Source organism: Heliangelus exortis, chromosome 16 (assembly GCF_036169615.1).
Source record: "Heliangelus exortis chromosome 16, bHelExo1.hap1, whole genome shotgun sequence".
NCBI lineage: Eukaryota > Metazoa > Chordata > Aves > Apodiformes > Trochilidae > Heliangelus > Heliangelus exortis.
The window spans coordinates 7,027,875-7,055,837 of NC_092437.1; the positions used below are offsets into that span (position 1 = coordinate 7,027,875).

Here is a 27,963-nt window from a genome sequence, read left to right on the forward strand (position 1 = left end):
GACTGCTGGGGCTGAGCCAATCCAGCACACAGTCATGACTCCAGTGTCAGGACTTACCTTTTCCCTCCCACTGAGCTCTGCTTCTTCTTGCTTCTCCACCCAAAAAGCCACCAGAACTGCTATCTCATGCCCCCCAGATTTCTAAAATTTTAGAAACTTGAAGGGAGGCAGTGAAGGAGCAAAGAGGATTGCTAAGCCTAGTAAATGTCATGCACAGATTTAAAAGAAAATTAAATCTCATTCTCTACCTCTTTTAAAAAAAACCATCCCACATTCTATACTGTAGTTGTATCTTATTAACACAATATAATTCGTCAAGCTTTAACATGTCCCCAAAGACAAAGTCTTCCAATATTCAATTAATTTCTTCTGTTATACAGAAAGAAAAACTAATACATTTTCCTTCCTTATATATTAAATAACTTTTTGAAGGGTAATCTTTATTTAAATACAGACAAAACCTGTACCCTCATCAGCCCTTGACAAGACACTTCATCAGTGGTAATGGAAAGTTAATCCAGCAGTAAGAACAATCTTACATTAAAAAATCCTCATGAAAGCAAGTGCTGAGCTTTTGACTAAAGAAAGCCTCCCAAATGGGGAGGCCAAGAGCACTGTACAAGGATGTCTGAATGAACACATTTAACCTTTGCACAGGCAACTATCTGTAAAAATAAGCGGGGGATTTTCAGATTTACAGAAGTCTAAGCAAAGAGTTTCTTAGAGAGCTGTGTTTCTGTTGAACAGAATGAAGTCTGGGGAACTTGGATTATTACAGATAACAGGGAGAAGAAACAGCAAATCTGTTTTTGAGTAATTAAAAAAAAAGTAATTCAAGTGATGGGTAGGAGACACAGAATGAAAATTTCTTAATAAAAATGAAACAAAGTGACATTTTGGAGGTACGTACACAAAAAATAATATACACAATTTGTCCTTGAGAGAACACTAAAGGTCTTTATGGCAAAATTATTCTTATTTTCACATGCTACAGAACTGTCACATTTTACAGTTGCCATGTGAATATTCCTTAAAAACACTATGAATTTAATTTAATTTGAGGGTCCCACTTGTTAAGATAAATTCAAAAGCAGACAAGATTTCAAGTCTGAGCTTTAATATCAGAACTAGAACACCAATTCTTGAATTCATTTAAAGAATAAAAAATATTGTTTCAAATTCTTATGGCACAAGACTGGCTCAGAATTGGAAAAAAAAAAAAAAAAAAAAAAAAGCACCAAAACCAACCCTGGTCTAAAAGATACAGAACAGAGCTCTACAAAGAATGATCAGGACTGAAGGCAGATTAAGGCTTCATTAAAATATTTGCCACATTCTGCTGTTACTTGTGTAATCCTTTCTTTAAACAGACTTCAGTGGGATTGCACAGATACAATGCAGAGCAAAACTGGCTCATACTGCCCAGTTTGAGCAAGACACAGTCACATTATCTTTCGCAGGATTTAGAAAGAGAGGAGAACAAGTTTAAGTCCCTCCTGCAAGGAACATTATATCCTCCCCCCCTTGAGTAAAATTAGAGATGACTTACAAAAATTAATGCCACACACACTAATAAAAAAATTAGCGTGGGGCAAAACTCTCAGTATTTTTATATTTTTCTGTCACTTTTGACAGAATTAAAAAACAGACACAGCACGGCTTTCATCTAGGCATCTGTTGGCAGTACAATCAATATAAGATGATATAATGGAGCTGGATAATCACTGCTTTATAAAGCTGTCCTTAGTCTGTTGTTGACCTTCTGTACCAAAACCTAGCCCTGTAGTCATCACTGCAGGTCATGAAGCCAGGGTTGGTAGGAGAATGGACAATGCAACGGACAATGCTGTTGTGGCCAAGAGAAAGGAGATTCCTCCGTTCAGCAGTTCTTGAATCCCAGCAGCACAGACTTATGGTCCTTTCATCTGGAAGCAGCACATAATCTTCTGTGTGGTTGAAGACAGCTTGTGTCCTGTGTACTTGTCGTCCACTCAAACCAGCTCCTAAAGACATGCAAACATTGGATCAGTTTTAGAAAGTTTCTAAAGACCTAAGAATAAACTTCACACAACTATGAATTTCTTCCATCTACAAGGAAGCCTTATTTTCTTAATGGATAGTTAACCACTTCCACATACAACAGGTGATTAAATAATAAACGTTATTTAGTAGTTATATACATGGCAGTACTCCAGCTGCCAGCCAAATCCAACAACTCAGTATGAGTGCAATCACTTAAGAGCACTTTTGCCTTATAATTCTTGTGATTTTTGACAGCTGTAACTAAAAGGAAATACCACATATAGTAAAATACAAAGGTTCTCATAACCAGTGAGAACCTGGTTCTGTTTGTAAAGTATGTACCATATGGCACATTTTATCACCAACCTTGTCCACACCTTTCTTTCATACCCTTCAAAAAAAATTCATGTTTCATATATAGGCATTTAATTTGCAATCCACACACCCACTTGATATTTTGCTAAAATTAAGGAGGTGCTGCACCCTGCTGGTTGAGAGCAGAATAGAGATAGTGTACAAAAAAAAAAAAGACTCTCTGCATGCCAAAAGCTAATACACACAGATTTTTAACATCCTCCCCTATTTTTATGCTATGATTCCTAATACTTAAGCACATTACTACTTGATCCAAAAGCTTTCCCCCATCACATAGCTCTTAACATATGCAAAGCCTCTATGTCTTTCACCAGTTCTTAAGTCCTGCTGAGATCAAAGTATGATACTATCAGCATGCTCCCAGTCTGACTACCTTGCACACAATTGCACCCTTGAAGAAAAAAAACAAACAAGAAAAGAAACAAACCAGCTGTTGCTGTTTTTCAGAATTAATATGGCTAGACTTACAAGAGTCTAATGGTTAAAATCACTGCCCCAGGGGAGGTTCAGTTTCCCTGTCTGGGTGGATACTCTTGCAGAAGCCAGAAGTGGATTGTTAGTTTTGACCCTCCTGTTTCAATTGTGTCCCTGGTCTAGCAATAAAAAAAAAAAGTCCCAAAATCAAGATGATCATCAGCAAGAAAAGTGGTGATGTTGAAAAGTGATCACTGTTTCCAAAACAGACTGAAGAAAAAACAGAGAACAAAACCCTCTGCACGAATGTTCTAATTGTAAAGCAGTGTTCCTTTTTACTATTCCCTAATTTAGTAATAACTTCCTTCCAAAGCAATAAAGTAATGACATCAGAGAAGTCTGCAAAATCTATTCAGACTGAACACGTTCACACTGACTGACATGCAAGAATCACAGCTTCTCTTCTGGAATTAATCTACATTAAGTGTTTTCAAAAATTTGGGACAATTTATCCTCAAAGCAACACTCTCCCACTGCCTTTAGGGATACTATTCTGACAGTATGACCACCCCTGCTGTGCATTAGTACCTGAAAAAGAGGGTACCTGGAAGGTCACTGCCACATACCTGTATATTTGACCAGTGTTCGACCTGTGGATATCTCCCATAGTTTAGCTACAGAGTCTTTTCCACTTGACAAGATATACTTTGAATTTTTTGAGAAAACAGCAGAACAGACTTCAGCTCCATCATGTGCCTTCTCAAAAGTAGTGATGCAGCGATTTGAAACACCATCCCACAGTTTGATGCATCCATCCTTGCTTCCTGTCACATACATGTTTGCACTTGCGTTGTAATTTACTGAACATATAGCATCAGTGTGCTGGTCTTGAGGATTGCAAGACACAAAACACTGGAAAGTATTGATATCATAGAGTCGTAAGGTAGGGTGCTGGGTGCCAACAAGTATGAAATCTCCAGAAGGGTGAAAAGAAATTGAGCGCAACATCTCTGCTTCCTGTTTAATCAAAAATACATAATTGGTGTAAGAACAAGTGGATCAAGGGTTGGACTTGATGATCTCTGAGGTCCCTTCCAACCCAGCCAATTCTATGATTCTATGAACGAAAAAATATCTGAAATGGGAGTGTCAATTCTGGTGGCATTAAAGTGATAAAAACTTACTTTATCAGTTAACATAACGTGTTCTGGTTTTGCAAAACTGAAAATGCTTCCCATAGGATTAAAAGGACAGGCTGCCTTTAAATGTATCACAGTTTTTGTCCTCCAACAGCTTGCAGTGCCTGCCCATTTTTGGGATATCACACAAAAGTGACAGGAGGCTGTCAGTCTGCCACACACCCCAAAGCCCACCACCACATAATCCCAATCTCTCCTCCAAAACAAAAGGAATATAACTGACTGCAGTTACCCATACTAGATTTGATCTAGATCAAAAAAAAGCAGACAGGCACTAGAGACTATAGGTATCCATTATGCACTAACTCATACCACCTCAGGACCACAATGTCTGCAAATTTTGTAACTGCATGCTCCTACATACCTACCCACAGATAAACTCTGACAATTCAGCTCACTAATACCTCAGGACTGATACATTCAAGCTTTGGTTGCTCTGAACTGGTATTGAATCTAACCTGTATATATTTGAAGGCTCTTTTGGCAGAAGGTTTTGAATAATCAAACAATTTAAGTGTGTAGTCCCTTGAACCAGATGCTAGGATCTGTTCTGTTGGATGAAAAGCTAAACAGGTAACTTCATCCACATGATCATACAGAGTCCGAATAACAGGGTGATTTTCCATGTTCTGCTGTGCTGTCTCATTCATCATGACCTACAAAGAACATCCAACAAGTCAGAGTGTTAGAAAGCAGAACATGCTTTTGACAAGAAAAGTAGGTTTTATGCTTGCCAGAGTGGACAAACAACAGGTACCTTTCTGACACGACTAGGAACGTCATCACTATTGTATGAATTATATGAAGGGCCACTATAAGTGTGAAGAAATTGATCAGATTAAATCCCTGTATCTTTACAGAAGGAAAATGATGTGATCAAGGACAAACCAGTTTCAGTGGCAGAGAACTGGCAAAAGAATCACCTTCTTAATAAGCAGTCTAAATCTGAGTATTGTATTGACATAGGAAATAAGGGAAGCTGTACAAGGTGGGAAAACTGCACCTTTACTCACTGGGATCTGCAGAGAATTTGGTGTGCACTCTGTGCAAAAACCACCACTTTAGATTGTTACCTGATAACTGGAGAATAAACAAAGCAAACAAGTATTGTGTCAAACAGTTTTAAACCACACAGCCACTGGAGGCTGTAGAGGCCAAAAATGTAAGTAGGGTCAGAAATTATCTGTGTTCATATAACATAGCAATTATCAGGAACCATTAGAAGCAGATTCTGGCTCTGTTATCTAGACTGCTACCAGAAGTTACATGGGTATACTTGCCCTATTTCTTCTTCCTTTTCTTCAAAGGTATTTTATGAGCCGCTGTTGGAGTGGGAAATACGGCGAGAGAGATATTTTAGTCCAACCCAGAGCCAGCCACAAGGCACAGACATGGCATGAAACAGACAGCACCTCAAGAATTCACAAAGTGGTTACGAGTCAAGTCATATTTTACCTCAATAGGCATAGCACTTTTGGCCAACATTCTCTCTGTATCAAGAATTTTTATTGAGGCATCAGCAGATCCTGTAGCTATTAACTGTCCATCTCTGCTATATGTAGCTACACGACACGGTCCTTTATGAGATGTGACATAACAAGTCTCATATTCAGAAGCCTCAGGAGACATGGTCTGTACATCTGCATCAAATTCCAAGTCAATTCCTGTGCCTGGAGCTACTGTATCTGACCGTCCAATTGCATACTGAACAGCACTGTCATCGTTCTCCATTCCTGAAAAGAGAGAAGTTGATGCACTTAAAACAGGTTAACCACCTCCTCCTTCTCTGGCTGTGGCCAGACCTACACTACAGACTTCTGTAACAGCCATAAGGTTTTAAGAGAGGCAGCTCTTGTAGAACAAAGCTAAGCTAGCAGAACAGATTTAATTGTACAGCAGCACTCCTCAAGAGGAGTGAAGTGTTTTGGCTACACTAGAAGAGAACACAGCTCTTAAAATTAACTGTGGAAATACCACAAGCAAATATTTTAGGATGGAAAGTAGTGATAAATGCACTGGCAATGTTCTGAAGCCATCAACAGGCCTCTTATCAGCTTTTCACAGAGGGAGAAACAAGCCCCAACACCATTACACGAGATTTAAAGCAGAAAACTGGAAGCATTTACTGATTCTTTTCTTTTCTGTTTTATTGTACTGAAGGAAAAAAACCTACTTCACAAACAACTTCCTGGCATTGCAAATGTAAATTTTTACTCCTCTTCACACCCACATCTCCAGATTTATTTATTTATTTTTATTTCCAGGATGCATCTACAGAACACTGGAAGTGGTAACAGGGCAGACACAGGAATATTTCAGCTTCGTGCCCAACTATGATTGTCAGCTGATCAAATGCAATTGATGAGTTTTTGTTGATTTCATCTACAAATTTTAAGTAAAGCAGGCTTGTTTCAAAGAGATAAAAGGCTACACATATTCATACTCTTGGAACTCAACTAGTTCAGGCAGCAGAACCAGTTTAGTTGCAATACACACAAGACATGATGTTATGGCTAGACCTCTTCTAGTAATTCAGCTTGGTTTAACAGCAGCTGAGACATTTTGACTACCCACTGTGGCACAGATGTATTTTCAGAAAGACAGAGAAAGGAAACAGGTGATAACCTTGCTGAGAACCTAGACTGTGAAGCTTATTTTCTTGAAACTGATAAAGGCAGACCATCAGAGTGCCAATGGAACAGCCTGCTCCCCTTCCAACCCTGCAAGGAAGAATCATATAGAAAATACTCCTAAGTTGGCAGGGAACTGTATGGGTCAGTTTCCAGTAAGGTTTGTGGGCTTGTTCACTGACACATATTTTTATCAGGTTGCCAGTCACCCAGGACCCAGAGCAGGTCACTTTATGTGTTACTGAGCTAGAATGCCCTTCAAAAAAAGCCACAGAAGGAAAGGCTGTGTCTAAATATACAAAGTATTATGGTATTACTAGACATAACCCTTGCATAAAGGATGTCTTTTCAGTAACACTAACCTCTTCATTCACCAGGAATTAAGCTAAAGATTTAGAAAAATTGGACTTTTATGTTAACTTTTTATTTCAGCTTACCTAACTTAATTAGGTGCAGCAGTTGTTCAGATGGTGCACAGACTGACTGTGGTTTTATCTCATTTATCAAGCCGTTGGCAATATTTATGTATCCATCATAAAGCAGCTGACTAATTATCAGTTTATAAAGTTGCTGACGATCTTTCAAACTGACTTTTGTTCTATACATTGTGAGCAAGGAATGCCTTGGAGGGGCCTGAAATAGATAAGAAATAAAAATCACATACAAGTGTTGCGTGAAACAACCACAACCTTTAAATAAAGCTCATCCTGGTGAAATTTTCAGTGCAGACACCAAATACTACCATATTTTAGGTAAGAATGAAAGACAGAATTAAAACAAAAAAAGAAAGAAAGAAAAAAGAAAAACCTGTTGCACTTGTTTGCTGTAGAAATTAAAATCTCACCGATAAATAGAACGTGAACACATTAAGGAGCAACAGAGAGGACAGAAGCAATGCGGCATTAGTTAGCAAAATGATTCTGTCAGGATCTTGCCCTCCCCAGCACGGGCGGACCCGGGCACCGGGGAAGCGATTAAACGGAAAAGGTGCCGGGAAGCGAACCGGCTCTGCCGGACACCCGCACACAGCCCCGACCCGCTCCCTCCCCTCCATCCCCGGAGACCGCATCCTCCCGCCCGGCAGACCCCGCACACCCTCTCCCAACCCCGGGCTGCGAGACCAATCGCCGGGGTTGGGGACCAATAACCGGGCAGGGAGGGGGCGTGGGGGAAAGGCGCTGAATGAGGGCGGGGAGTGCTTAAGCCGGAGCGCGGCGGTCACAGAAAGCGGGCTCCGAACGCTGAGGGTGGTGCGGGGCGGGAACTACGGGAAGGCGAGCTCCGGCCCGGTCTGAGGAGCCGAAAGCGAAGGGCAGCCCGGTGAGGCCCCGGTACCTACCGTCCCTTCCTTCTGCCTCCCTCGCTCTCCCCCTAAAATGGCGACCGGAGCCCTGAGCGCATCGATGGGCGGCGGCGGCAGGGGAGGAGGCGGCGGCGGCGGCCGGGAGCGCAGGATGCTCCTCCGCGAGGGCTGCTGCATCGAGCGCCCGCAGATCGATTGGAGGCGACTCTTGAAGGAGAGAAGCGCAGCGTCACGTGACCCCAGTGACGCCAGGAGGAAGCCCCCGAGCGGCGGCGGGGAGGGGCGGGAAACGGGGGGGGGGGGGGGCCGGGGAGGGGGCGTGTGCCCGGCCGAGAGGAGCCGCGCCCGCGGGGTCCCTTGTCCCCTTTCACCCCTTTGGAGGAGGCCGGGCCTCGGCCCAAGCCTACGGAACCGCGCTGAGGGCGGGATGCGGGAGTTAGGCCCCGCAGCAGCGGGGTCCGGCTGATGGCGGGGGGCGGGACGGGACCGGGGGTGGGGTAGGGCGGGCTGGGTTCTTTTGTGTCCCAGCTGCAAAGCTCCGGAACGCTGCTGATGCTGCTGCTTCCGCCGAGACACCGGGATCCCAAACACGGGGACGTGAGCGGGTTGTGAAATAAGTTGCCGGCCCTGCTGCTGAGCGCTGCAGGCCTCCCCGGCCACTGGGGCTGCACAGTCGCAAGCATCGCACACGGGCGGGCTGCAGGGGCTGTCAGCAGGCCCGGAGCCTGTCCCGAGAGCACACCACCCCCCTCCCCACGGTCCTACTCACGTCTGCCTCAAGAAACGGTAGTCGAAGTGGACGTGGGTCAAGGAGGGGGGATGCCATGCTACCCATGCCCCGCGGTAGCTGACGTCTATCACATGCAGCAGCGACGCGGCGACCTGACATCTTCTTTTTACCTATCCTGTACCACTTGTAAACACCAACACACACAACAGGGTCTCCTTCGCACTTGTTTTCAGCACCGCAGAGACAGTTAAAAGTTGCGTTCAATCACGGTTCTTCAGAGGCCTGAAGTGCTGAACCGAGTTTTGGCTGCCGCTTGTCACTCAGCGGCCAAGGTCCCCCTCACAGGAGCGAGCAGGACCACTCGGGCAGCAGGCAAGTGAGAGAGCACCACAGCCTCACGCTCCTTTTACGCCGCTACTCACAAAACTGCGCTCACGGACCGTCCGCTCAGCGTCTCCTCAAGAACCTCTGCGGTTTTGGAAGCTGCCAGGGGCTGTGGGTCACCGCCGGGGTGACACGAGGGGTTCGCGGGTTGGTGCTGGTACCTGGGGCCACGCTGTGCTGTGCTGAGACGGGAGTCCCCTTCGCACTTGTCCTCAGGAGCTGATGGCACGTGGAGCGCTGCCCTGGGCTGCACGTCCGGGAAGAGTGCGAGGCAGAGGCCTGCTTCACCCCTCCGCCCCTACTCCCGACTCCTCGGGGCTGCGAGCTGCCACCCGGGGGCACCTACCTCGCCGGCTTGGACACAATGGCCCCCGGCCCCACTCACGCTCGGCTCCACGCGAGGTGGCAGCACCGCTTCTCCCTCGGCCCGGAGCGATGGGTGCGTGTGCGGAGAAGGAGAGGGGAGAGGCTGCTGGCCTCGCAGGATGCGGGACTAACCTGACGCCCTTCCCCCCGCTGTCGCCGCCGCTGCCGCCGGCACGCTCCGAGGCCTCGGTGGCTGTGAGCAAGGGATGGTACTTGTAGTAGCGTTGCCACAGGTGGGTGGTCTGGGCGTACGCGATTTGCGTAGCGGAAGACCCGGCCAGGCAGAGACTTTGCGGAGGAAAGTGTGTAAGAGGGGCGCCGAGCCACGCAGTTGGAGTACGGAAGGAGCCAGCGGCGGAGAGACGGTACGTAAAATACGCATGTAGCGCAAACACCGCCCTCGGGGCGGGCGGGTTGGACCTACCCGGGATACGCAGCAGGCTGCCGTTGCGCATGCGCCCCAGAGGCCGGCGGCGAAGAGGCTCGGCCTCGCAACGAGCGCAGCGCGCTGGGAGCCAATGGGCGGGCGGGACGATTGAAATGGAGCCAATCAGCGGGCGCGATGGGCAGGAGAGGAGCCAATGGCGAGCGGCGATGGTTTAAAGGGTATTTAAGGGAGGGCGGTTTGAATTCAAACAGCAGCAGCGGCCGGAGGGAGCGGAGGCCTCGGGTGAGTGGGGGACTGGGATGCGGCATGGGGCCGGGATGGAGGCGGCCAGAGGGGAGTCTGGGGGTGGCCAGGGGGAGTTTGGGGGTCGGTAATTGAAGGGCAGGGGCATAAGGCGGTGTGCTGCGTCGGGACGGCGGGCTGGGCCGTTCCGGGCTGGGCCGTTCTGGGCACTGCTGCGGGGCCTTCCAGCGCTGCAGTTATAGGGCGGGAGGGGAGGTTTTTAAGTACTGCCAAACTTTGTGTTTTCTGTGGAAGTGACCCCTCTGTGCTACCTCTCACCTGTAGGCTAAGCTGTATGTGGGTTGTCTTCTCGGGCGCTATGGACAGGCAGACGAAAGAGAACCATTCCGGGTACCCCAGTCGCGTTACCAAGGTAAAGGGTTTCTGAGGCTGCCGGGTGCGTTTCTGCTGATCACCCAGGTTTCCAGCTGCCTGGGGTAATTAGTAACGGTATTGAGTAGTAAAAAGGGTAAAAAACTGTCTCGAAGCAATGTTTTCCACGTGCAGGAAACAATCGCCAATTTTGTCTCTTGGTATCAGTGCTAATTTATATATATATATATATATATATATATATATATATATATATATATATAAACATAGACGCTCTTGCTGTTTTAGTGTGAAACCAAATATTTCCTTGTTATTTTTAATAATTTTGTAAGCAAGGATGACAATACGGTGTTTTTAGTGAACTCAACCAGAAGAGTGAATGGTATCTAGGTGAAGAAAAAAGTACAAATTGTTGCATAGGTTTAATTAGAGCATCAAAAACGTGAGAAGGCAGTCATTAGCATTTAAACTTAATTGTAGGCAAAGTGTCCTAGAGTAAATAAGAATTTCTTAAATAGAATTCTATATTCTAGAATATAATTCTTAAATAGAATGGCTGTAAAAATTCTAACATGCAATTCTGTGATTAACCTATTATATTTTCTTTTTCAAGACTCATAATCCCATTGGGGATGGCCCCAAACGTGTCCCTGTGTCTCAGTATTCTGCCCAGAGCCGGTTACTGACCAGTGGAGTTCAAGCACAACGTGTTCTGTGTCCTTCAAACTTTCCCCAGCGTGTTCCTGTGCAATCCCAGAAATCTGGACTGTCAAACCAAAAACTCTCTAATAACCAGACAACACAGCAGCCCCGACCAAAACTTCTGGTCCATGCTACTGCTAGGCCTCAAGTTTCAAGTAAGAACAATGAAAAACCTCAACAGGCTCCAGTATCTGGTAATTCTGAAGCTGGTATACATGGTTTTTATACATTTATGACATTTGGGATACTTTTGTGAAGAAGAGTGTAGTGCAGAAGGGGAGAAAGCTTCTTAATATTGTTTTAATTTCAAGAAAGATTTTAAAATTACATTTTGATAACACTGACTGCTATGCTGCTTTGCCTGTAGTAAGCCACAAGTAGGCTTGTTTAAAATGTTACTGAATGTGCTCTGAGAGCTGTTGCAGAAGTCAGATTTCTTGCCCATGTAAATTTTTGTATTGTGTTCATGGGTCTGTTTCATAAACTTAATCAGCTTCCCTATACATAGCAAAAACTTCTGAAGAAGAAAGCACCTCTAAACAGAAAAATGAAGAGACTGGTAAAAAGAAGAACGAAGAGACTACTAAAAAGAAAAATGAAGAGACTAAAAAGTAAGTTTTATGCCTTAATCATTCTATCTAACCAAGTCCTGTTGGATTAGATTTGTTTTTAATTTCTAGGATTTTGTGCTACACTTCAGAAAGCTTTGACCTGATAATTCTTGGGAACAAAGACTTCCTGTAATTTAAAGAGAACCTTTGGCTAAGTGAGTAATAGCTCTTCCCATGAAGCAACATTGATAGCCACTGCTCCAGTCACAAGATGTACACTTAACAAAACCTCTTCCATAGGTGTATGACTGAAATCTAAGGATGAAGTCAGAGCTGCAGTATGGCTACATACATCTTCATCCCTTTCATGTTCTCTTAAAGAGTAAATTGTGTTTCAGACCATTAGGTATCTGTTGAACATTACAGATTATAAACCTAGAGTCAAAGCCTACACAAATATCTGGCTCTTACAACTTTCTCTTTCCTCTTGCAGAAGGCAATGGTCTCTTGATGATTTTGAAGTTGGTCGCCCTCTGGGGAAAGGAAAATTTGGGAATGTGTACCTGGCACGTGAAAAGCAGAGTAAATTTATTCTTGCCCTGAAAGTTCTTTTTAAAACACAGCTTGAGGAAGCTGGTGTAGAACATCAACTACGAAGAGAAGTTGAAATACAGTCTCATCTTAGGTAAAGCTTAGTGAGCAATTATACTCTGTGTTCAAATAAAGTAACCTTGTTTACCATAGCATACCCTGTTGAAGGAAAGCAAAGTTTCTTTTGAAACACCTGAATCCTAACTAGCAATTTCCAGCCTTCTTGCTTTTCTGAATCAATATTTAGCTTTGTCTACCTTCCTATTACAACAAAAAAACCCCCAGTTTTTGCTTGGATTTATGTGGGTAACTATAATTTCTCAAGTGTCTGAGCTTGTTTTGGGTATTTTGCTTCTCAGAAAATAAGCCAAACTCTGAAAAAATTGGTTTTCATGGAAATAGAAGTGCTTAAGCTTAATTCATAGGAACTTACATCTTCAATGGTAACCTGCACTTCCAGCTGCTGTCGAGAAAGCTGCTTGGGAAAATAGGAACTAGCCAAACTCTTGGGAGTAGGGAGTAGTAGGGAGTCTAAGCTGCTGCTTGATAAATACCATCTATCTGCTGTGAAGGTCTCTTAATGGGTATGTTGTGAGCTGAAGGAATGCTTTCAAGCTGTTGAAGTTTGTACACTGGCCTTGAAAGGGGGGTGGTGAAGGAAATTTGAGTTATATGGACAAATACTTTGGTTCAGAAGAGTATTTAAATATTTTTGCAGGCACCCCAACATTCTTAGATTATATGGCTACTTCCATGATGTTACAAGAGTCTACCTTATTCTAGAGTATGCACCTCGTGGAGAAGTCTACAAAGAACTTCAGAAGCTTACCAAGTTTGATGAGCAAAGAACTGCTACTGTAGGTTGTTCTAGCTGCTTACACATTACTTGCTCTTCATAGCTGGAATATCTGCAGCATAAGGCTGATACTTCAGATAAAGTTCTATATTCTGTTGTGTGAAACAGATTCCTTACATGCTAGTTTGCTTGTGTACCTGTAACAAGGAATAAGTTGGAAAGAGATTACTGCACAGCACTTGTGTTCAGCAGTGCTTAACATTTCAAGTGCTTGGTCACTTATGTCAGAGTCTGTTGCCAGACTACAAGAATGTAAGGATCATTGCTGTAACTTAAACTATTAATAATGCCTAGAAAAGGTTATACTGTAGCCAGATAAGCTAGAGTGGCAATGTCTTTATACTTCAAAGATTTGTTCTCTTTCTAAATACAGTACATCACAGAACTGGCAGATGCCCTATCATACTGTCATTCGAAGAGTGTGATTCACAGAGACATCAAGCCAGAAAACTTGCTGCTTGGCTCAAATGGAGAGTTAAAAATTGCTGACTTTGGATGGTCTGTGCATGCTCCATCTTCTAGGTGAGAAAGCAATATATATCTTATACAGTGATACACTTCTGTAGTGAACATGGGAGCTTTCTTGCATATAACTCTTACAGTTGTGGAATGGAGGTAAAGATGAACTTGGTAAAATACTGGGAAAAAAATCCTTTGAGAACTGTGCTACTGTAGCAAAGGTCTCAAAAGTAGTCAGCTGGTACAGTAGAGTGTTGTCTTTTTTTTTTTAAACTTATGTAGTTCAAAGTTTGAAACAGGTGAAGAGTGTTGGTGCACTGTTGTAGGGTTATAGTGGTCTCCAACATGCCAGGCCAGCACTTGTGTTCAAACATCATATGAGCAATATACTTAAGCCATTTCCTCAATTAGTCTGAATTGCACCAGGCAAAGGAAGATTAGATTTGATCTAGCAAGTGGGAGGAAAAAAGGAAGGCTAAGACTGAATGTAGTGACTTATATGCTTTTAAAGCAAAAGTAGAAAACTTGCTGCTGGAACTTCTTTACCAGGTGGTGTTGAGTCTATCCAGGGTAAAATTCACTGAGGTACAGTTTAAAAGCCAGATAAAAGCTAATGCTGGATTTTATAATTGCCATAATCACTAAACATACTTCTCTTTAGGAGAACAACTCTCTGTGGGACACTTGACTACCTGCCTCCTGAAATGATTGAGGGAAGAACACATGATGAAAAGGTGGATATTTGGAGCCTGGGAGTTCTGTGCTATGAATTCCTTGTAGGGAAACCACCTTTTGAAGCAGAAACATACCAGGAAACCTACAGAGCTATTTCCAGGGTAAGTGCCAACACTTATTTGGACTATCTGAACCACACTGCCTTTTACTTCTATTTGAAGCTTAACAAATAGTAATTTTGAAGAAGGGCATGTATTATATCTAGAATTGCAGCAAGGAATAATTAATATCCATAAAACTAGATCCCAAAAACTGTCTTCAGTCATTCAGTATAATGACTATAAGAGAGACCTTAAGATTAAGATACCTTGCCTTATCTTTCTTGTTTTTACCCTGTTTCTGCCTGCATTTAACCTTCCCCCTATTTAATAAAGCAAATAATCTTTGCCATTTCTTTCCTTTTCCAATTTATAAACTGAGTATTCAACATTCAAGGTGTTACTAAAAATACATAAGCTTAACTTTTCCTGTTGCATACCCTAGAAAGGTTCCAGCAAACTAATAGTGTTTTGAACTGCATTAAAATACACAAGCTTCTAAAAGCAGTGAAAACCTTGTTTCTTTGTGATTGATATGACTTAATCACAGCAGGTGTGAGGTGCATATAGCCCAGAAGGCTGACAATTTTCCTTTCTTGATGTATCTTGGAGGGTAGAACCCTTTATCTCCCTAGTCTGGTTATTCCTAAAGACCTGTAGCATCATCTTTAGTGTCTTTCCTATTATTTAGGTGGAATTCAGGTTTCCTCCATTTGTAACAGAAGGTGCAAGGGATTTAATTTCAAAGCTTCTGAAGCATAACCCATTCTATCGACTGCCCCTGAAGGATGTACTACTCCATCCCTGGATTACAGCAAACTCTACAAAGATGCCTGACAGCAGAAAAAGTGATGTTGCTGCCTCATCCAGGACACAGTCTTAGCAGGAGAAACCTCATGTGATCCACAAGAGGAGTCTTGTACTGTGACTACTGTAATAATGCTTACAATAGGAAAAGCAGGTCTTGGAATCCAATGGCAATTGGGAATGCAAATCCTTGTGTTTGCTGTAGTCTTAAACTCTAATTGCAATGTAAAATGATTTGACTTCTAGCTGGAGGTTGTGGAATACTTAATATACTTGAAATCCAGTTACATATGGACCAGGTTTGTTGGTGTAAGTATTAAGCTGTTCAAGGCTCTTTTCATCTGGTCTGCCCTGGTAATGGTTTGTCCCAACAACAACAGGTAGCTGTGGTTCTAGCTTATTGAACAGTGCAATATCCCTGAGATACCTGCCTACCTAACTCCTAAAAACTGGGCTGCTAAGGGTATCGTAACTGTGGTGTAATCTGAAACTGAGTGAGGTGAATGCATTTCTCTAAGTGTCCTAAAAATGATGTGTGCATTATTTGTGTCTCTCTTTTGTCTTAAATGTGAGCACTCAACTTTTAAAATAAAGATTTCTTACGTACTGCTACTAGCATGGTAAGGTTTCTTCTGGCAGTATCACTTCTAATGGCTGCCTCTAACCACTTGTCTTTACCATCAGCACAGAATCACCTTGACTCCCATCTATGATCTTAATAAGTTTACTTCTCACCTCTGTCAAAAAGGAAGGTGTTAAAGTTCTTGCTCTAAGTGCTGGTACCCCAAAGTGTTCACTTACCATTCTATAATCACAAGACAGGATTATAAGGTAAGTACCAAATGTACTGCTACTTACCTTATGGGTTTTCTACAACCACTGAAACTTAGCTTTCTTCCTTTTTTAATGTAGTTATTCAAAGACAGCATGGTCTGAAAGCACTAAGAGAAAGGTCTAGAAAGTGTTGTTTTCAAACAGGGTATGTACAGGAACCAATGTTACCATCTGGTGCTGTAAGGCATTATTCCCTGAAAAGTTCAAGGGTCTGGCCACTTGCCACCAAAACCTACAAACCAACTATTTTCCAGTAAAAAACTTCAAACAAACTAAGAGAAAGCAATTTATTGTATTTTCATTATAAGACTTTAAGGTCATCTCCACTGTTTTACAAAACATTTAAAAATTATCCTTTTACAAGCAAGGATTCTAGAATTCAAAATATAATCTCAAATTAATTTAAAATATACTTAGCAAAACTTCATTTAAACAAACTGCCAGTAGTTTATACACTCATATTTCTCTTAATAGGTAATCTAAATTCTGGTCATAACTTAAATTTAGCTGTTTCTTTACTGCAAGAAAAGCTCTAGTTAGTGCTGGTGACTTAACTTTTAGGTGCATTTGCTTTAAATGATTCCTGCTTTACAGAAAGATTGTTTCTTGTTTTGAGAAAGAAACAAAAGCTTGGATCTCTCTTATGAACTACAGAACATAACATCAGAAATGTCTGTTTAAATGAAGGAAACAAAGATGCCTTTGATTATTCTGGAATTCTTTTGCTGTCCTTGGTAACAGAACATTGCCCTTAGCTGATAAGGGTGTGTTTAAAGATGCATGGAGAACACAGTCACAGGCTTCTGTGAACTGGGGAAAATACAAATGCAAGTAAGACTCACTCTTAAATGTGAGACTCCAGCTGTTCTAGAATGTAGTAGGTCACAGAAAAGTATACAGTAGTGTGGGTTGCATGTTGTCATACTATAGTTACCCTTCAACAATGGTGTAGATAGGTAAAAAAAACAAAACAAAACCCACTATCAAAAACTCAGTATGCTTTAATCCACATAGTTATGTGGTAAGTAGGCCTCCTATCACATAGTTTACCAAGGGTAAAAGCAGAGCTCCTTTGAGGGACAAGCTGGTTTGAGACTTATGCTCTAATAAGAGCTGGCTCAGCAGCAAGCTGAAGCTAGGACTCTAGATATTTGCCAGCTTCAGCAGCCACACTGCAAAGCAGGCAGGGAAAGGAAAAAAAATCAGTTTGGTTTTTTTTTTTTTTTTTTAATTAAGCAGCCAGTCAAAATTAACTTGACAGCCCTTTCCTGTGCATACATGGGTATCAGGAAGTAGCAGAGCATTGGCTCTACATTTGCCAAGCAAACCCAAGGAGCTGAGCATGACATAAGTGATGTGGTTTATAGCTCCCATGGTAGCCACACCACACTGCCAGGCTGATTATCAGTGTGTCCTGCTCCTAAAGCTGGTACTTTGAGCAGTGGTCAGTTATGGAATGCATTTGTACATTTATGTCATATGGCTATGTTTGTATACATCAAGCCTCTACTATGTGTACCTGCTCACTGCTGTAACTTCATCTTAAGACACTAAACCCTCATCTGGGCTTAACAGCACAGCCCCACTGAAACCAAGACCTCATCAAAAGGTTTTTTGTTCTCAGGTGGTCATCTCTTAACAGAGCAAATGAACCACATCCCTTCCAGTTTTCTGTGTTAGAAAAACCACTTCAATTAACCAAGGGGTTAATTACTTGCTCCTCCTTTCCTTAGCCACTTCTCATCCTCATCATGTGATTCCTTCCTCTCAATTCACTAAGCTTCAGGAAAAAAAAAAAGTAAAAATACTCTGATCAGTAGGGTAGTTTCCTGCTATTTTACTTTAATATGATTCCTGTATGAACAGATCAGTGTCAGAGCCACCTTGGGAAAAGTGTAAGCACAAAGACTGTAAAATGAGCAGACCTGGAAGAAGGCAGAGGTCCAAAAGGCTGATGCATCTGGCTTGAACTATCTCACAGAAGCAGAGTTCTTACCCTGAAACCAGGGTTTGCCAGAGAGTTACATTGGCTCTACCTAGTCTGGGGGTTCAGTCTTTAGGTTAACCAAAATGTGGTGTGAATATCTGCATTAGAATTTACATTTTAATAGGAAGTGTCCAATAAGGAAATGAAAAGCACCTCTAGTTGATACATTTGTCTGACAAAACCACAAGAATTGCTCTTGAGAAACTACAAATTTTAATATCTGGACTTGAGGTGCAGATTTTCATCCATGGAATCAGAAAGTTGCTAAGATTATTTTTCAGATTAAAATGTCTCCAGTAGCCAGATCTCAATACATTAAAACCCCACAGATACCTTGCCTCTGACTTGATGATCTCTAGAATATGTTCATATAGGAGGTAATTCTGGTTACACTGATTTCAGTTGACTAAGGATTCCTTCTGAGTCTATAGGCATAAAAATTAAAAAAAAAAAACAAAACAAAAAAACAAAAAAAAAAGTCTTTAGTAAGGCCATTCCTAGCCTATAAATAAAACATTTTCAAACAATAAAATCTCAAAACCTAGAAGCACCACAAAGGAGCTTTAGTTTTAGAACACTGCATGTTCTATTCTGGCTTAAGCTCTAATAAGAGCTTAATTGCTGTGCAATGATTAAGCACACAGGTACTCCTACTTAAGTTAGTATTGCAATTGCAAGACTGGGGTCATAATATATGCCTTTTATAACAAAAGAAACATTCACCTGCCACCTTAGGTTCCAACATATACACTTACCAAAAGAACTATTCACATAGTAGGATATAGTTTATTCCACAGACTTGAGAATCCTATTTTGTTTCCCAACTACACAGCAATAAACTAATGCTGCTCTTCTATTTTGACAAGTAAAAAATTAAGGCTGAAAAAGCTAGATTTAAGACCCAGAACTGTGTCTTCTAAAGAGACTCACTGCTCACTGTCAGACATTTGTACTACGACTTGCTGTGGAAAGCAGATAGCATTTAACAGTTTTTTTTTCTAAAGAAGAGGTGGCAAAAGGGAAGGAAGATAAGGACAGTACTTGTCACAGTGTACCATTTACCTGAAAAAACAAGGAGGGAATGCAAGAGTAGATGAGCATTAACATGAATCCAAATAAGTCTCTTAAAGAAATTTCGCAATCTGAAAAACTACATGGATAAAGGACATTTAAAAAACAGTAAAACCCAGGAAGAAATCATCATGGCTTTGGGGCAGGAGGTTTGAAGAAACCAATCTTCCGGCAGTATTGGACAAGAAATGGCACAGAAATGATTGTGATGCTGATCCTTACTGGAGCAAACAATTTGTGAACAGCATATGCCAGGAGAAATGTGCTTGTGCCAGCTGCCATCTTAGATTGCAAGGATGATTCAGAGAAACCAAGTTTGAAGAGAACTGCAGTCATATCCACACCACTGGGGAAAAAGAAAAGAAGATTTCTTTAAGGTTGTAAGATGAAAAAATATAAAGTGCTATTTTTCCCCAGGAATTTAATGTGACATACTTCCAATTCTAGAATTTGTTTAAATCTAGATGTTAAATACTTCTCTAGCAACAAAATGAAATATTTTCAGATGCACTTCTTTTTCTTCAGTTGACAAGTTCCCTGTGAAGTTCTTAATTACGTTCTTAATTTTACAACTCTATAGCTGCAGCACGTGCATTGAGAATACTCAGTCTCATGCTCAGCCATCAGATATAAAATAACCTATTTCTCTGCTTTTGAGTTTTTAAAAAAAGTTAGACATTTGGGAATTTGTGTCACAAATTAATCTTACCAAAATTTACAGTAAAGCCTATTTTGTGTCTTGATGAAATTTATCACATAAACATAGATCAACTCAAACCACATCAGGTATCCATTGTTATTTCATCAAGGTTCCTATCTTTAGAGTAATTTTCCAAGATAATTTGTTACTGTATTTTTCTTCAACTGCAGAAACTGACTTCAACACCCAGAAAAATAAAATTTATCTCTAAGCTCCAGCACTATTGTATGGCTCTATCTGTACAGACCATAATACTGTTTGAAAACAAAAGATATGTCTGCAGAACTAAAAGAAATTACTCATCTGGCTAATTATTCTGGTTTAATTTCTACTCTTCTGTTCTCACCTGCCCACCATGGACTGTGAACCTGTGCAGAAAGACCATGTACATCTATCTTCTCTCATGCCTGTTGGGAGATGAGTTCCACTAATGGATACATCTTCACAAAATTTCACAAGATTACTGTGTATAGATAAAACAGGCATAAAGTACCTATCTCCTTCCAGAAAAAAAAAAAAAGTACAATAGTAAGAGGTTTTTTTCTTGACTAAATTACTACCAAAGGCTACAGCTCAGTGTACAAACCTCACCTTGACACAGCCAGGTAGAAGATTCCTAGAGATACTAATGAAATTCCAACATGGAATGAAACCCCTACAGCACCATATTCTTTAAAAACTTGTTTCAGCTGCTGGGATTTGTTGAGTTTCTTGTTTTCACCACTGGGATCTGTGGTTGCCTTTTCAGGGGACATACCTGCATCCTAAAATGAGAACAAAAGTATTTATTAGCATTAATCACAATGCCATATTCCAGTCAGCTGAACCAATCCAAAATAACGAAAGGACTGGCTTGCAGACAGTGCTATCAGAATCATAGAATCATAGAATTGGCTGGGTTGGAAGGGACCTCAGAGATCATCAAGTCCAACCCTTGATCCACTAGTGCTGTAGTTACCAGACCATGGCACTGAGTGCCACATCCAGTCTCTTTTTAAATATCTCCAGGGATGGAGAATCCACCCCTTCCCTGGGCAGCCCATTCCAATGCTTGATTACCCTCTCCGTAAAGAAATTCTTTCTAATGCTTTGGGAAAAATAATTAACAGACTTTTGCTCCCTCATATCAGGACAGCAGGTGCCTGTGGCAGAGCCCATGCAAACTCCTTTTACCCAGCTATTCATATCAAAGGGATGCACTGAGCTGGGTGTGAGCTCTTACACAATGCAAGTGTCATCATTAGTTATACAGTCCCAGGCTTCCATTTGCTCCCCTGTGTGCTGAGGCACAACCACACAGCTGCCTGACAGAGGAGACTCAGGTGCCAGAGAAATCTCTGCTCACACCCACCACTCAGCTTTACCCAGGCAATTCTTGTAGCACAGGTTTTTGTTTGAGGGCTAAGGCTGATGGCACTGGAAGCCAACGTGATCCCACGCTGCTGCTGCCTTACTACAACTTACTGACAGAAGTAGTTCAACATTTCAGGTCTTATAAATCATCCTCTGTAGGTCTGTTTAAAGAAAAGGAAGAAGCTGGGAATTGCTACTGTTGACAGAAAATAGCAATACTGTTGCCATGGTGTAGACAACAGCTCTGCAGACACGCCAGTGCTGGTGTGAACAGACTGATTTCACTGAAAATGTTAAATTCATTGCCATCCAGGAAGTGCCTGCTAAACTATACCCAAATGCAGGCAAAGAAGAGCATATACACTGCTGGTACTAAGACAGCTCTTGAATATGATGTAGGGAAAGAAAACGTTTCCACCAAGACCTCAGGATTTTTCCTCTAATTGGTACTACATGGCTGCTACATCACCCTGTTGCAGAACTCCTCATTCTCTTACTCTTCAGTTTTATTATAGAAGGTGGGAGGAAAGAATGCTCTTTTAACTCTGTTCAATGTAAATACCAAATTTAAATATTGAGTGGTTCAGTTGAATAAACTGAACAAAATAGTCTCATAATTCCTTCTGCTAAAGCTGCCCTAACAATTCAATTAATACCACATGCTTAACCAAGAATATCCATTTACTCAACAGTGTGGCTGTTGTAAGGACCAAGCATGGTTTGATTGGTATTTTAAAATCTAACAGCTTAGAGTGAATTTTTTATCCAAACAAAAATTATTATTATCTATTTAAGAAGCCAAATTCGAAGACTTTTTTTTAGATAGCTATGGTGAAAATGGGAACTGACAGTCTACAAAGGTACAGAAGCTTCAGAGGAACTCTTGGTCTTAAAGCTACGCTTGCAAGAAAGATCATAAGGACTGAAAAATAGCTTGTTCTCGTCATTCAACCACACTTACTTGTGGCCTCATGAATTTTCTGAATGGTATGGAAGCAAGATTTTACAAAAGTACCATTGAACAGATATTATTTGGACTATCCAGTACTGTCAAGTCCTGAAAAACATACAATTTAGCAAAGAAAGCTCCTTATTGTGTATATAATTAGGCCACAATATTTCTGCTAAAAGCAAATTTCATTCCCATTGTTTAGGCAAAGAGTCTTGAAAACAAAAGCATGAAAACAAATCTGAAGCATCATGTTATGCATTATGCATTGTAATGAGGCTTCAGAAACTGACCTGGAAATTAAGCTGTAGAAATCAAAATCAAAATGATGTTTTGTGTGGAAAGCTCACATTCACAACCTTCACACAGGCAGGTATAAATATGATTTAATAATCTACTGCAATGTAAATACCAGTTATGTGTAAGGCCTTCATTTGTCTTTTCTCCCCAAGTTAATCCAAATTTTCATCAAAAACAGTGAATGATACAGACATACAAATTTGTCCTTCCCATCTAACCTTGAAAGCACAGTAAGCATATAACTAACCAGGTGCATGTTCTTATTTCATCGCTCAGCTAAAAAAGAAAAAGCACAGAGAAGGCAAAAGACCCCTCTGCCCCCCCGATACCAGGGACAGGGATGAGGACATACGGCACTTTTAGAAAACCCTGGCAGCCACCAGGAACTGCGAGAATGAATGAAACCCCCTTTTTTTCCCCTCCATAACTCACCTGAAGTGCACAAAACCTGTGCACTCCCAAGGGAAAACCCACCCCAGCCTGACCCCCACCACCGAGGCGGTGCAGGACCACTGTACCCCTCGTCTTGAAAACACTCCCCAAAGTTGTTCAAACACTCCCAGGCCAGGACGATTTGTGCTTTAATCTACGCTACCAACCGCTCAAGTTGCGCCGGGGGAGGTTTAGATTGGATATAAAGAACTTTTTCACTGGAAGGGTTATCAACATAGCACAGGCTGCCCGGGGAGGTGGCTGAATCCCCATCCCTGGGGGTGTTTAAAAGCCGCAGATGCGGTGCTCAGGGACTCGGTTTAGCACCGGGCTCGATGGGGTTAACTTTCTGCTTGGACTCGGTCATCTTAACTCTTTCCCAACCGAGACGATTCCATGATCCCAAGACATCTCCCTCCAGAGCCGGGCCCCGAGGCCGCGCTGCCCCTCACATAGCAGAGTTATCCCAAGGGGGCGAATCCCGGACCCCCCCTCCACCTTCCACCTACCTTGGGAGAGGTGCCGGCGGCGGATCGCAGCGTTACCAGAGGCGGCGGCGGACCCAGATCAACCCGGGCGGGTCGGGGACCGCAGCCCAAGCCCGATGGGAGGGTGGCCATGGGGAAGCGGGTCGGGGGGCTGCGCAGGAGCGCAAGTGGCCGCAGCGGGCCCAGGCGCACCAGGCGGTACATAACAACGGCGCAAAAAACAGCGCAGCCCCGGCTCTGCGCGCCGAACGGGACGGGCGGGCCAGACCTGAGCAGCCGAACACCGGCCCGGTTCGGGACGCGGCCCCTTTAAGGAGGAGGGCTCGCGACGCAGGGCGGTTACTTGAGGGCGGGCGGCGAGCGGCAGCGCAGCCCCCTGAGGTGGGAGGGGTGGAGAGGGAAGGGGAAGGGAAGGGGAAGGGAAGGGTACAGTGGAACGGAGCGGGGCAGGGCGGAGCGGGGCGGGGCGGGGCGGAGCGGGGCGGGGCGGGGCGGAGCGGGGCGGAGCGGGGTGGGGCGGGGCGGAGTGGGGTGGGGCGGGGCGGAGTGGGGTGGGGCGGGGCGGAGTGGGGCGGAGCGGAGTGGCGTGGGGCGGGGCGGCGTGGCGTGGGGGGTAAATGGCTGTAGCCGTGTGCTCTGAGGGGAAAACGTCTGCGAGGGTGGTGTGTTGCCCCTTGGGGCGGTGTGAGGCAGCCCCCTCCCCTGTCCTGGCTGGCTAAACCTCCTCCAGAGCTCTCCTGGAGGGAGCTGCACGAGTGTGACCGCAGCAGTTCTGCCGTGCTGCCCCTCAGGGTAGCTCGCTGGCCGTGGGAGAGTTGTAGTGTCACCCCCTGCCATGTCACCCCGGGCCGTGTCTGTCACCCCCTCGGCGGTGATCAGGGCTGTAAGCGTGGAGAGGAGGTGATGCATGGGGCTTTTCGGAGCGCTCCCGTGGTCTGCGTGCACATTAAAGTGCAGAGGTGGTAAAAACGTCCTTGCTGCTGCAGTTGTGGTGCAAGGGGTCAGAGTGCAGGTGGTTTATTTAATTGCTGATCTTGAGGAGCTGTAGTTCATTTGTCAGAACTCGGTGATAGAAGGTGGAGTGCAAATGTAGGGCTTTTCCAGTCCGAAAGGGTTTGTAACATCTCTAGGACCAGGAGCAGCTTTCTGACAAACACCAAGAAGGTCTTCCATGTCTAGCTTGGTTTCTATATTAAAACCACAATAGGAAAAGCAGGAAATAAAAATATCATCGAAGTATAACATTACTGTAGGAGAACTGCAGATGTGAGGATATTGCTGGAAGGTGAATCCCAGCATCCTGAGGAGCTGTTTCCCAAAGCTCTGGGAGGCTTTGCTTGTTGGCAAAGATCTCTCCACTTAGGGTACTTTTCAGGATTGGTACATAACTGCGGGTATTTCCAGACTTTTTGTGGTGTTCACTGTTGATGTTACTAAACAGTTCACTATCTGCAAGTTGACTGCTGCCCTGTGCAATACCAGGAACTTCCATAACTGCAGCTTTCTGAAATGCCAGCAGTGACAAGGCTGTCCTCTGGGGCAGGGTAAGTAATGCTCACCATATTCATGTACAGAAACAATGCATCTGAATGCTAAGCTCTGGTTTAACTTCTCTTTTCTTGATAACTAAACCTTTCCTCTTCAGGCACGTTGTTGTTATTACAGTGGTGTAAGCACACAGCGCTGAGTACAACAGAACTGTGTTAGATAAAGAGGAGGTTTTCCCTCTAGAAGAGCTTGTGGTTTAGGAGCACAGGCTGGAACTGGACAGGAAAACGTTGAATGGTACAATGCTGAAACTGTATGGTGGGTGACTCTTGTGAAGTGCAATGCACTGCAGAACAGATGGGTTTCAAGGAGTCTCTTGGTGGAAGACCAGGAGTGAGCTTTGCTTGCATTATAAAGGCTACACGGGTCCTAACAAACAGCACTACCAGTTCTAGGGTTTTGCACTTCCTTTAGGTCTTACTTCATAAATCTCACCTCTGTCTGAATGCTTTGTAGAAAAATAGTTTCCTGGCACAGTTTTACATATTTATTATGTTCCCATACTTACTATGTTTATTACTATACCCAAACAATTTGCTAATGTGTTTTCTGTGACCATTTAAACACCAGCACCACCTGAATAGGCAGGTGATGTTAACACGGCAATGCTCTAATCATAGCACACTACAATTTTATTTATTTATTTTGTTGTTAATTTTATTTTTCTGAATGATCAAAAAGTCCAGGAATTAATTCTGGTCTCACTCCATATAGGAGGTGTCAGTCAAGTTCCACTGGCTGGACCACCATCTGCTTTTGCACATATACCTCAAATGATATATGCTCACTGGAAAACAAGCAAATGCCTGGGCTTAAGATACCTTAATGCATAGTTTACAAATGCAATGAAAAAGACATTAGCTCCATCCTGCTCACTGGAACTAAGACAAAGGGGAGAAGGGATGACTTTCAAAGGCATCTCAAGATATTTACAGTTCTCCCAAGTGCGTTCAACTGTCCTGAAACAAGGCCATGATGTGTTGAGATGTGAACCCCAAATCATGATGGTTTAGGGGGTTATTATTTAAAAATAGACCTGGTTTGATGATTAACTTGACCTGCTGTATTTGTGCTCTGTTTGAACCACTGCTTCATCTCTCATCCTGTTGCTACGTAGATTTACTATGATTTTCCTTTTGTAATTTTCCAACAGCCAGATAATGCTGCTCTGGTTTTGTTATTAATGTTACTTGTTATTATTGTGTTGTTACTGTTTATCGTCAGTAAGAGTAAAGCTGGGAATTAAGATGAGAGATTGCCAAAGAGGCAGTAAGTAAAATATCACCAGAAGATGCACTTAGATTCCTCTGAGGCTAAAATTTTCCATTGTGACCATTTTCTAAATGTAACTAGAGATCTGTGTTGCAGAACTGTTCATTCTAAGGTCTGTCTAGAGCGTGAGCTAAGTACTGCCACTGATGCTTGTGAGACCCCACAATGACCTGTTTCAGAAGTTGAGTTTATTTGTAAGGATAAGTGTGATTAGTGATTCAGCAATAGTTACTTTTAATAATGTCTTAGTCAAAATTCAACAATGTTTTGATGATGAAGAAGTCTTAGAAGTCTAAGTTTTATAAATTGCATGAGAGCAAATTCATTACACGTTTTCCAAATAATTTAATCCCAAAATAATTTTGGGGTCATGAATGTGATAGCTCCAGAATGTAATGCCCTCTGATGGGCAAGGAGGAGATGGTTCCTGTATGAGAGTGGGAGGCAATTGCTTATGCGTGATAGAAGCTCTATAATATAATATTATTACAAATATAGTAATGCCATGTACATAAATATAATGAGAGAAGTTAGGAACTTATCATGAACCTCATTTAGAAAAGAAGCTAAGGCAATTTTTTTTATATTACAGTAAATTAAGGGCATGGCATGTGAACTAGTTTTAAGTGGCCTAGTTCTTTGGTACATTGGTTTTTTCACACCATGTTCCAAGGGTGCTTAGATTATGTAGATGAGGTAATGTGGGTAGTTGATAAGATGAACATCAAGTAAAATGATATCAGAAAACGAATATCAGAAAATTTTGTTCCCTTGAAATTAAAATTTTTATCTGTGCAAAGTATCAAACAGTGCCTGTTAATTATTATTTGAGAACTTGGTGTCTTCTGTTCAGTGGGAGAACCCTGCACTGCTAAGATAGTTAAATCCAAAGGAAGCTAGCCCAGCTATTTTTGTCTATGAGAGGAACTTAGAATGAGAATAAACTCCAAACAAGACAGCAGAGAATGATTTATCTGTTTTAGTTACTGGGGAATCCTTGAGGAGTGGGACTGTGTAACCTTGTTTCATTCCAGTGCCTTGGAGATGTGTGGAGCTCTGGTTGTCCAAGCAAGGGGAACTGTGGCTTCAACCCTTTAAAAGCAAATCTTGCACTTTGTGATAACTGTTGTGGGAGCCTCTGCACAAAGGTGAGTTTCATCTACTAACTAGATCTTGCTCTTTACTCATTGATGGCGTAGTCTTGCTAAGCAAAAAGGGTTGTAAAGTAAAAACAAAAGAGAAGTGAATGCACCCAAATTGCTTGTACTTATGTGACCAGATGATGATTTCATGTGCTCATCCTTGGCACACATGTGGGTGAGCAGGGTGTTGCTGTTGAGCAGGGAAGGTCCCTGCTCTCTTTCTCATGGAAAAAATATTGTTGATACAGCATCTCAGCAGCATTAATGCTACTCTACACAGGAGTCCTCTTCAGTAATCTTCTGAAGAGATGTTTTTTTTCATTTGGATGGTGTGTTGTATAGCCATTTGGATGTGTGAGTGAAAATTCCATCCAATGTCTCCTGCTAGGTGTGGGATTGATAGCCCCAGCAAAGCAAGGTTATTTATTCACAGAAGAGATAAACTACAGGGAACGGCTGTGCTCCCCCTGGCATGCCTTTTCCAGACCCAGTCTCCCTGGAGCTGTAGGCTTTGTGGCTCTCTGAACTGTAACCCTGGCTGTACTGGAATGTTTGGGACTGAGGTCCCCAGGACCATGTGTGGCCCAGATTAGAAAGATGTGGTGGGATAATCTTCCTTAGCACCCTCTAATGTTCCACCTGAACGTGGAAGGTATCTCAGTCTCCTTGTCCAAGCAGCTCTTGGCCTTTTCATCTCTGCATAACAGTGCTGCCACTGAAGA

At 42.8% G+C, this 27,963-nt stretch overlaps 3 protein-coding genes and 1 long non-coding RNA gene across 6 annotated transcripts in view; 2 read left to right on the forward strand and 2 right to left on the reverse strand.

Annotated features, from left to right (window-relative positions):
- Positions 1 to 397: 397 nt before the first annotated feature.
- Positions 398 to 8,848, reverse strand: CSTF1 (cleavage stimulation factor subunit 1). The gene is made up of 7 exons (XM_071760192.1): positions 8,713 to 8,848; positions 7,980 to 8,150; positions 7,078 to 7,273; positions 5,466 to 5,743; positions 4,469 to 4,666; positions 3,438 to 3,828; positions 398 to 2,003 (listed from the first exon to the last, which is right to left on the reverse strand). Exons 1-7 carry the CDS (start codon positions 8,830 to 8,832, stop codon positions 1,744 to 1,746), a joined length of 1,614 nt encoding a protein of 537 aa, XP_071616293.1. The 5' UTR covers positions 8,833 to 8,848; the 3' UTR covers positions 398 to 1,743.
- An 855-nt stretch (positions 8,849 to 9,703) lies between these two features.
- AURKA (aurora kinase A) lies at positions 9,704 to 15,777 on the forward strand. 2 transcript variants are annotated; one of them, XM_071760194.1, is made up of 9 exons: positions 9,704 to 9,788; positions 10,379 to 10,466; positions 11,040 to 11,322; positions 11,637 to 11,739; positions 12,173 to 12,364; positions 12,989 to 13,127; positions 13,500 to 13,648; positions 14,247 to 14,421; positions 15,050 to 15,777. In XM_071760194.1, the coding sequence occupies exons 2-9, from the start codon at positions 10,389 to 10,391 to the stop codon at positions 15,239 to 15,241; spliced, it is 1,311 nt and encodes a 436-aa protein (XP_071616295.1). In that variant the 5' UTR covers positions 9,704 to 9,788; positions 10,379 to 10,388; the 3' UTR covers positions 15,242 to 15,777. The 2 variants fall into 2 exon arrangements, with proteins under 2 accessions (XP_071616295.1, XP_071616294.1); XM_071760193.1 differs by lacking the exon at positions 9,704 to 9,788 and adding an exon at positions 9,894 to 10,093.
- A 495-nt stretch (positions 15,778 to 16,272) lies between these two features.
- FAM210B (family with sequence similarity 210 member B) lies at positions 16,273 to 23,597 on the reverse strand. Its single transcript, XM_071760195.1, has 3 exons — positions 23,301 to 23,597; positions 20,349 to 20,521; positions 16,273 to 19,403 (listed from the first exon to the last, which is right to left on the reverse strand). The coding sequence occupies exons 1-3, from the start codon at positions 23,481 to 23,483 to the stop codon at positions 19,187 to 19,189; spliced, it is 573 nt and encodes a 190-aa protein (XP_071616296.1). The 5' UTR covers positions 23,484 to 23,597; the 3' UTR covers positions 16,273 to 19,186.
- Positions 23,598 to 23,894: 297 nt separating this feature from the next.
- LOC139803605 (uncharacterized) overlaps positions 23,895 to 27,963 on the forward strand; it is a 35,149-nt gene continuing 31,080 nt past the window's right edge. Inside the window, exon 1 of one of the 2 annotated variants that reach the window (XR_011729065.1) lies at positions 23,895 to 24,823. This is a non-coding gene — a long non-coding RNA (uncharacterized lncRNA). Of the gene's footprint in view, positions 24,824 to 25,594; positions 27,248 to 27,963 lie in introns of those variants that run through there. The other variant, XR_011729064.1, reaches the window with a different exon arrangement.

What these genes read in the sequence shown, in the direction of transcription:
- CSTF1 (XM_071760192.1), bottom strand. Translation starts at nt 8,832, where the DNA reads ATGTCAGGTCGCCGCGTCGCTGCTGCATGTGATAGACGTCAGCTACCG. An exon ending in GGAGGCAGAAGGAAGGGACG is followed by an intron (nt 7,274 to 7,979) that starts GTAGGTACCGGG and finishes TATCTATTTCAG; the next exon opens with GCCCCTCCAAGGCATTCCTT. An exon ending in AACACTGGTCAAATATACAG is followed by an intron (nt 2,004 to 3,437) that starts GTATGTGGCAGT and finishes GCATGTCTTTAG; the next exon opens with GAGCTGGTTTGAGTGGACGA.
- AURKA (XM_071760194.1), top strand. Translation starts at nt 10,389, where the DNA reads ATGTGGGTTGTCTTCTCGGGCGCTATGGACAGGCAGACGAAAGAGAAC. An exon ending in AAAAATGAAGAGACTAAAAA is followed by an intron (nt 11,740 to 12,172) that starts GTAAGTTTTATG and finishes TTCCTCTTGCAG; the next exon opens with AAGGCAATGGTCTCTTGATG. An exon ending in CCTACAGAGCTATTTCCAGG is followed by an intron (nt 14,422 to 15,049) that starts GTAAGTGCCAAC and finishes CCTATTATTTAG; the next exon opens with GTGGAATTCAGGTTTCCTCC.
- FAM210B (XM_071760195.1), bottom strand. Translation starts at nt 23,483, where the DNA reads ATGTACCGCCTGGTGCGCCTGGGCCCGCTGCGGCCACTTGCGCTCCTG. An exon ending in CCGCCGGCACCTCTCCCAAG is followed by an intron (nt 20,522 to 23,300) that starts GTAGGTGGAAGG and finishes TTCTCATTTTAG; the next exon opens with GATGCAGGTATGTCCCCTGA. An exon ending in TTCTACCTGGCTGTGTCAAG is followed by an intron (nt 19,404 to 20,348) that starts GTGAGGTTTGTA and finishes CTTTTTCCCCAG; the next exon opens with TGGTGTGGATATGACTGCAG.